This window comes from Electrophorus electricus, unplaced genomic scaffold (genome assembly GCF_041902795.1).
Source record: "Electrophorus electricus isolate QZ-2024a unplaced genomic scaffold, ASM4190279v1 Scaffold296, whole genome shotgun sequence".
Lineage (NCBI taxonomy): Eukaryota > Metazoa > Chordata > Actinopteri > Gymnotiformes > Gymnotidae > Electrophorus > Electrophorus electricus.
In genome coordinates, this window is record NW_027658579.1 from 19,326 (window position 1) to 28,541 (window position 9,216).

General features: G+C 39.8%; 1 protein-coding gene across 2 annotated transcripts; it reads right to left on the bottom strand.

Moving 5' to 3' along the window:
• Window positions 1–2,239: 2,239 nt before the first annotated feature.
• Window positions 2,240–8,913, bottom strand: LOC145655624 (uncharacterized). 2 transcript variants are annotated; one of them, XM_081709116.1, is made up of 4 exons: window positions 5,802–8,909; window positions 4,716–4,829; window positions 3,914–4,083; window positions 2,241–2,737 (listed from the first exon to the last, which is right to left on the bottom strand). In XM_081709116.1, exons 1-4 carry the CDS (start codon window positions 5,869–5,871, stop codon window positions 2,714–2,716), a joined length of 378 nt encoding a protein of 125 aa, XP_081565242.1. In that variant the 5' UTR covers window positions 5,872–8,909; the 3' UTR covers window positions 2,241–2,713. The 2 variants fall into 2 exon arrangements, with proteins under 2 accessions (XP_081565243.1, XP_081565242.1); XM_081709117.1 differs by having other exon boundaries at window positions 2,240–2,737; window positions 4,716–8,913.
• Between the last annotated feature and the right edge of the window lie 303 nt (window positions 8,914–9,216).

Here is a 9,216-nt window from a genome sequence, read left to right on the forward strand (position 1 = left end):
TGGACAAAACATTATGAGAATAAATATAACAAACCAACAGAAACATAAATGATAAGAAATACTACTGTGTGTGAGAACTGAGAGCAAGAGCTGATTGGATTTTATGCTTATTTGTAGTCTCATATTGATCAAAGTCTGTTGAATCTGGCACAAAGGCATCAGTGTGAAGGTTTGCTGATCGGTATGTTGAACACCTTCAGACCAACATAATTAATAAACTGTCTTTCCAGTGGCAAGTGTTTATGAACATTACATTAATGGCATATCTGTTTGTATTGCCAGTGGGTTTCCAGATAAACAGGATGTTTTGAACAGAGGTCCTTCATCAGCTGTGCATGCAAAGTGTTTCTGAATTTCTAGGATGATGAACCAGTTTATATTTTAAAAAGTAGATGTTTGAATCATAACATTCGAGGGGTTCTAAAGTTCCAGCTCTTGAATGTGCATGGAATATAGCACATCCTGGCATGAGGATAACCTTATTGGAGGTTTCAGTGAAACCTAGACTCTCAGTTGTATGTGCAATATAACTCTTCACATTCCACGGCCTGCAAAACTCCCCTTACTCACAGCTATTAAGACTTAAGAACATTTGGACTGAGAATGAAAACTTTGCTTATGTTTTACCTGTTCAGAGAGTCGATGCACTGACCTATAAACAATCTGCTGTTAAGACTGCAGACTAAGTTAAGACTGCTGTTTGGTGCTGACATATCACTTGCGCTCACCACCTACAGCACAGGCTCACTGACACTCCACACCTGCAGCACAGGCTCACTGACTCTCCCCACCTGCTGCAGAGGCTCACTGACACTCCACACCTACAGCAGAGATCCCCCCATGTCTCCTATCACCAGAGGTGTCAGGCACCTCTCATTTGAGGGGGCACAAACAGACTATAGACAAAATAAAAAACAACACATAAGCAATTTTATAAATATAAAGCTTTACTAAATTATGAACATATATATACATATACAAAAGAACACATACACCCAAGAAGCTGTGTATACATGCGTGTACACAAACAACAGAGATGAAGTGAAAGACGCTAATCCCTGAAGTTTAAAGTCTTGCAATCCTTTTCACTTTCAGTGTTCAGTCAGTAGAAATGACTGATGTGTTCAGTCAGTAGAAATGATAATGTTCATAATTTGCTGTTGCATGATTACTGGTTAAGACATAAACCCCCTTTTTTAACTTTTTAAATGTGTTTAAGAAATGACATCAAAATCAGTTGTGATCTCGCAATGCAATCATATGATACAAATTAATTATATAATTTTAAAAGGGGGGGGGGGAATACCACTGCCAAGACAGAACACCTCCTGCACATGAGAAAGAACAGTCAGACTGCAGCTGGAATCCACCAGTAGCAGAATGTAACATGGACATGCTGTGTGGTCCAGCTGTGGACATGTGGAATATGATCATAGCTAAACTGCATCACACAGTATGTTAGCAGATATGAAAGTACCTAAAACCAGTATAAGAAACCAACAAACTGGTATATGCTGCTGCAGTAGTCATGGTTGAGAACCTTGACTATAAAATACAAACCATGACAAGGAAGACAACTTGGATGGAAGTCAACATCTGACAGAGCTCCAGAAGGGCATAAAGATGAAAGATGGTGTCTGACTATGGAAGATATTAAATGGGTGACCTATAACGGAGGCTCTAAAGTCTGCTAAACTGGTGAACACCACTGGTACCAAGACTGCAGAGATACACAAAAGAAACACCAGCTAAAAAACTAAAAAGTGCACTCTCAGTCAGAATTCAGCATAACTCTGACTGTGGATCCACCCAGAGCTGAAAGAGAACAGTACTGGAAGAACATATGGGAGAATGAATCATAAGATAACACTGGTGCTCAGTGATTAAACAGGGAAAACTTAAATCTGAGCAGGGCAGTGGGGACCCGTGTAAGCATTACTCTACTGTTAAAAAATTCTGTAATTAATAATAAATGCCAAAGCAAACAAACAGACACTTCAGATGTCATTGCTACCCTCATTGGTTTTGTCCACATTTTGTGAGCCTCACTACACACTGGGTCCTCCTAGTACGTAATAAAGCATAAAGCTGACAGGTGATTGGATTTGGATGTTTAGTACTTTCACTCCATTGGTCAGCTGCTCAAACAGCCATTATCTAAGGCCTTCGCATATATATATATATATATATATATATATATATATATATATATATATATATATATATATATATATATATATATATATATTTATTTATTTTATTTTATTTATTTATTTTTCAGCTTTTTCTATGTGTTTTGGCTTTTCTCTACTTGCAAAGACTGCATAGCTCCTTCCATGATAAAGATATTCAGAAACTCAGTTTACAGTGTTGTCATGTAGACAGGGAAAATAAATTTTTGGCTTCATAAAGAGTGTGTGCTGTTATCCTTTTTGCAATGGTGGATGTAGCCAAAATAGCACTGGTTTTAACATTGGTAACAGGACTTGTTACAAATTTACACATAAATATACAGTTATTCTGTTCTAGTGTGAGACTGAGGAGAAACTCCACTTCAAGAAGGAAAACCTGTGCATGCAGACTAGGGCTAATGCCTCTTGTGGACTCCAGCGGTGGAAGCAGGCCATCTCATCTTCAAGCTTCTCATAACGTACTTGACCCCTCTCTCCATGGCAACGCAGACATTCATTCCAGGGGAAGGCTTTTCTGCAGGTCATGAATCTGTCATGTGACCACCCTAGAGACAGTATGATTAATATGCTTAATTTATTAATAACATACATTCTTCTTATTTATTTTACATTCATCTTTAGACATTAACAGTTCATCAGTTGACTACAGTGGTCCCAAAATTACAGTGGTAAAATTCTTGTGATGAAACATCCCATTTGTAATATGTTTACGCATTGACATAGTGAGTCAATGAGACCACAGTTACTTGGTGAGAGAGGCAAATAAATCTGATTATCATCTGCAAAGCTCTGGTAAGACATTCCAGAGTCTTGGACTAAATGGAAAAAAGCATTTTAACAGAACAGAACCCTGGGGGACCCCACATCTGCTCAAAATGTGTCCATTTCAACAAAGTAATTCGGGTTTGTTCCTGAGGTTTGTTCCTCATTGACAAGTCTATATAAAAGTACTTTACTTGATGGTGGCAAAGGCAGAACTGAGATAAAGTAATAGAAGCACAAATGTTTTTCTAGTATTTAAATGGATGTCATTAATCACAAAATGTATGCTGAACTAAAATTAGAACTACATGCATTCAGCTGGAGGCAAGACCATCAAATGTCCCTACTCTAAGGATGACTTTGAAGATGATTCTGATACATTTTTATACACAATAATTGTTTTTTATCTGTGGTTAATGTAAACCATGTGACTTCTCTGGCTCCTAATCCAGGGCCCTTTGACTCTCCCATGTTGCACAAACATAAATGTGGTATCAGCAAAGATCAAAGGTTACATCACTTCAGTTTTCCAAATGCAAACATGTAACTCATGCAAACAGTCTGGTTTTACACTTAATGTCATATGGTGTGACACTGGGTCATCTGTGTGAGCAGCACCCTGCCATACACATTCTAGCACTTATCTTCTCTTAAAACTTGCAAATAAACTAGGCTGTGTTTAACAGCGCATTTGGAACCATTGTGATAAATGAGGCCCTACCTCTGCTAAAACTCTTATTTACCCCCTGACTGTGTTTGTTTGTTTTTTTGTTTGTTTTTTGTTTGTGTTTGTTTGTTTTTGTCAGAATTACACTTCTATAGCCGTATATCAGAAACAGTGACTGTGCCTTCCATGATTAATACGCTACAGATGTTTATGTAAGTATGCCTTGCATGATGCACTACATACGTCTGTGTTTACTGTAGTGTGTGAAGAATGTGAGTGTGGGATATCCTACCTCTGCAGGATGCTGTGGTATTGAGTCCTCTACACGGTTCAGTTGTATTGCATCTAGCTCTTCTTCTTCTTCTTCTTCTTCTTCTTCTTCTTCTTCTTCTTCTTCTTCTTCTTCTTCTTCTTCGTCTTCTTCTTCTTCTTCTTCTTCTTCTTCTTCATAATCTTCTTTATCTGTGTTTTAGACAAAATTTGAAGTTGAAGTTATATATCTGCTATAAACCAGTTGTTTTGATGTTCTACAGTAGTTTTAAATAAAATGTAATTCATTCTAGTTGTTAGCAATTTTACATAAATGCAATTTTAAATGAGAAACACATAGTGTTATGTAGTAGTATGGGGCTATGTTAAGATGGCATGTGCAACTGGCTGTTATGATGTTCTGTTGATAAAAGGGCTCGGTAATACACACCAGTCTGAGCTACCACAGTGGGGTCCATTAAGATTCATTAACCAGTTCAAGATGTTTTTACATCAACAAATGCTGGACACCTCTTCAATACTGAATACATGGGTCTGATTAGTGAAATAGCTGAATCAGATTACTGAACAGCTGGACCTGATTACACTGTCAGATTACTGAATGTCTTAGTCTGATTACTGATTACTTGGCCTGATTGTTAAATATTTCTTTATCTGATCAGTGAAACACCTGAGCCTGATTAGTGCAACACTAAGGTGTTACACTAGACACACTAGGAAAGGACTCCTGCAAAACAATCTCATAAACTGGAACAGACCATCTTATGCCCACTAGATCTTCTGTGATTATTTGTTTTGATGTTTCTGTGACTGTCTCCACCTACCTTTTTGTTTTGATAACTCCACTACAAAGATTGCAATAATATAGCCAATGGCAAACACCCATTCAAATGGAAGGAGAACCACTTGGAGATCTTCCATTGTTCGTTTACCATTTCCTAATGATTATAAACAAAAGAGGAAATGGAGTCCCTAATCAGTACTTTTCAATAATGCTAATGAAAAAATGAATTAATTATTCTACTATGATGAAGGTTAATATTGCAGAGTATTGTTAAAAATTTTACCATTGCAATGTGTGTGTTGGAAGTAAAAAGGAACTGTTATGTACACTGGCAGTCAAAAACCCTGTTACATGTGTCACACACTGATGTTGAGTAACCAGTACTGATGGGTTTAAAGAAATGTCCCTTCTGTTTACTTAAAGGATTTAAATTTTAAGAATGAGACAACTGCCTTTGGGAACTTGTATAAAAAGCTGTTCTTGCTTTACTGGCAGCAGAGACAAAATGGCTTCAATATTTAGAATAAACCAGAAAAATTGTGTTTGCAAAGGAAGTTATATTCATTACAAGAAACTGTTACTAGAGCTGCAGCCAGGACAGTGTGAGTGGGATCTTAACAAAGCCCACAGAGAGTGGATCATTAAAAGGAAGATTCCACTGGGTATGTTACTCTGGATGGGTTTAATACTGCTCCTCAGATCCAGGTTTCAATATCTATCACCAAATGAAACCTGAGAGAAGCTGAGGTATCTGTTTATGAGAAGGAAACCAATGCTCAGACACACACAAATGATTTGATCTGGATTTTTCCAGTGAACACACAGACTGGTTCGTCTGGATTTTTGCAGTGAACACACAGAGAGGTGTGTGGACAGTATTAAAGACTGTGTACAATGCAGTTTCTTTAGATCAGTTAGATAAAGTAAAACATGAAAGCTGTTAACAATAAGTGCTCAAGGATAGAAAAGGACCTATCAAATACTGAAAAATACCCTTGGTTGTCCTAGTATTTTTAAGCAATCCAGTTCTTGTACTATGAATTCACACAATCCACAATTTACTTTAGTTAATAAATTATAGTTTGTTGATAGTAGAAACATTTCTGGCAAGGCAATGTTTACTTACGTGCTGACAGGATCAGCTCTGCTGATAGTGTTATGGAGTTTATCAAAAAGAGAACTGCTGTTGCACACATACACAATTTAAATACCAGAGCTGTAATACAAGACCAAAAAAGAGAGGTTCCAAATACAATCCAGAATTCAACATACAATAATTAACTGTCCACAATACAGTTTGAAAAGGCAGTATTCAGAATACAGATACTTTATGCATTTTTAGGAGAATATCTCAGCAATAATAGCAGCAAATGGTCTACTAATGCATTTCCTATATGATAAGCCCAGTCATGGCTATTTATAATATATTTGACAAAAAAATCAGATTTATAATGAAGTATGTAGGCAAAAACCATTTTACTGAGCAGAAACTGGGAGGGAAAATCAAAGCTGACTACTGCTAATCTTTTCATATTGAGTGACTGGCCTTCTTAATAAATTCACCATTCAATGGCTAATAAATTCACCATTAAAAAGCACTAAGTAAGAAAACTTTCATTTTCTAACATTGACCAAAAGTGTGACAATTAATACTGACAGTACAGCACAGCCAATTCACTTATGCTTTTTTAAAATGTATCTGAATGTATTTTGAACAGGTTATTATTTTTATGCATTTTAAAAGAATATGTTACTAAGTACATTTGGGACAGTGTGTTCTGAATTTAGCCCATGCATGGCTTCAGGTGAAACAGGACAATTCTGGTTATTGAAATGTGGCAGTGCTGGCACTAGATCTGTGAGTGCTCAGAGCATCACTAAAACAGCAGGGAGAAAAGGGCTCACAGACAGAAGTTTCCAGCACACTGTCTGGTGTTTTAGTCTGTTTTATAGAACACCTCTTTTCATTAGTGCAGTACAGTAAAAAGCACAGCTTTATAGTGCAGGCATACTTGGGATGGAAGCATACATATTGAAACACTTAGCAGGGGTCAGGATGGACCGTGGGCCCAGACAGTGATGTTTTGAGACACAGACACACAAACACACACACATCATACAGAACAGCAGTTCTGCCCTGTAACTCACACATATCAGACTGAAGAGCAGTGCTACCCTTTAACTCTCTCTCACTCACACACACACACACACACACACACACACACACACACACACACACACACACACACACACACACACACACACACACACATCAGACAGGACAGCAGTGCTGCCATGTAACTCAAACTCATCAGACAGAACAGCAGTGTAACACACACACACACACACACACACACATCAAATAGAACAACAGTACTGCCTTATAACTCACACACATAAGACAGAACAGCAGTGTAAGACACACACACACACACACGTCACACAGAACAGCAGTGCTGCCCTGTAAGTCACACACATCAGACAGAACAGCAGTGTAACACACACACACACACACACACACATCATACAGAACAGCAGTGCTGCCCTGTAACTCACACACACACACACACTTCAGACAGAACAGCGGTGTAACACACACACACCAGACAGAACAGCAGTGCTGCCATGTAACTCAAACTCATCAGACAGAACATGAGTGTAACACACACACACACACACACACACACACACACATCAAACAGAACAACAGTACTGCCTTATAACTCAGAAACATCAGACAGAACAGCAGTGCTACCCTATAACTCACACACATCAGAGAGAACAGCAGTGCTACCTTTTAACTCACACACATAAGACAAAACAGCAGTGAACACACACACACATCAGATAGAACAGCTGTGTAACACACACGTCACACAGAACAGCAGTGCTACCCTGTAAGTCACACACATCAAACAGAACAGCAGTGTAACACACACACACACACACACACACACACACACACACACACACACACACATCAGACAGAACAGCAATGCTGCCCTGTAACTCACACACACATCAGACAGAACAGCAGTGCTGCTCTGTAACTCACACAAACACACACACACACACAACGACATCAGACCGGACAGCAGTGCTGACTTGTGTAATTCACAATCATCAGACAGAACAGCAGTGTAACACACACACACATCAGACAGAACAGCTGTGCTGCCCTGTAACTCAAACACTTCAGTCAGAACAGCAGTGCTGCCCTGTAACTCACTCACACACACACACACACACACAGACATCAAACAGAACAGCAGTGCTGCCCTGTAACTCACACACATCAGACAGAACAGCTGTATAACACACACACGTCACACAGAACAGCAGTGCTGCCCTGTAAGTCACACACACACACACTTCAGACAGAACAGCAGTGTAACACACACACAGACACACACACACACATCAGACAGAACAGCAGTGCTGCCCTGTAACGCACACACACACACACATCAGACAGAACAGCAGTGCTGCCCTGTAACTCACACGCACATCATACAGAACAGCAGTGCTGCCCTGTAACTCACACACACACACACACATCAGACAGAACAGCAGTGCTGCCCTGTAACGCACACACACACACACACATCAGACAGAACAGCAGTGCTGCCCTATAACTCACAGACATCAGACAGAACAGCAGTGTCACACACACACACACACACACACACACACACACACACACACACACACATATCAGACAGAAGAACCGTGCTGCCCTGTAACTCACACACTTCAGTCAGAACAGCAGTGCTGCCTGGTAACTCACACATATCAGACTAAAGAGCAGTGCTATCCTTAAACTCTCTCTCACTCACACACACAAATACTCTCACACACACACACACACACAAACACACATCAGACAGAACAGCAGTGCTGCCCTGTAACTCACACATTCATTAGACAGGACAGCAGTAAGGTCTTCTAACTCACACACGTCAGACAGAACAGCAATGTAACACACACACAAACACACACGAACACACACACACACACACACACACACACACATCATACAGAACAGCTGTGCTGCCCTGAAACTCACACACACACACACACACACTTAAGACAGAACAGCAGTGTAACACACACACACACACACACACACATCAGACAGAAGAACCGTGCTGCCCTGTAACTCACACACTTCAGTCAGAACAGCAGTGCTGCCATGTAACTCACACACACACTTCAGACAGAACAGCAGTGTAACACACACACACACACACACACACACACACACACATCAGACAGAACAGCAGGGCTGCCCGGTAACTCACACATATCAGACTAAAGAGCAGTGCTACCCTTTAACTCTCTCTCACTCACACACACATATGCTCACACACACACACACACACATCAGACAGAACAGCAGTGCTGCCCTGTAACTCACACATTCATTAGACAGGACAGCAGTAAGGTCTTCTAACTCACACATGTCAGACAGAACAGCAGTGCTGCCCTATAACTCACACACTTCAGAAAGACCAGCAGTGTAACACACACACACACACACA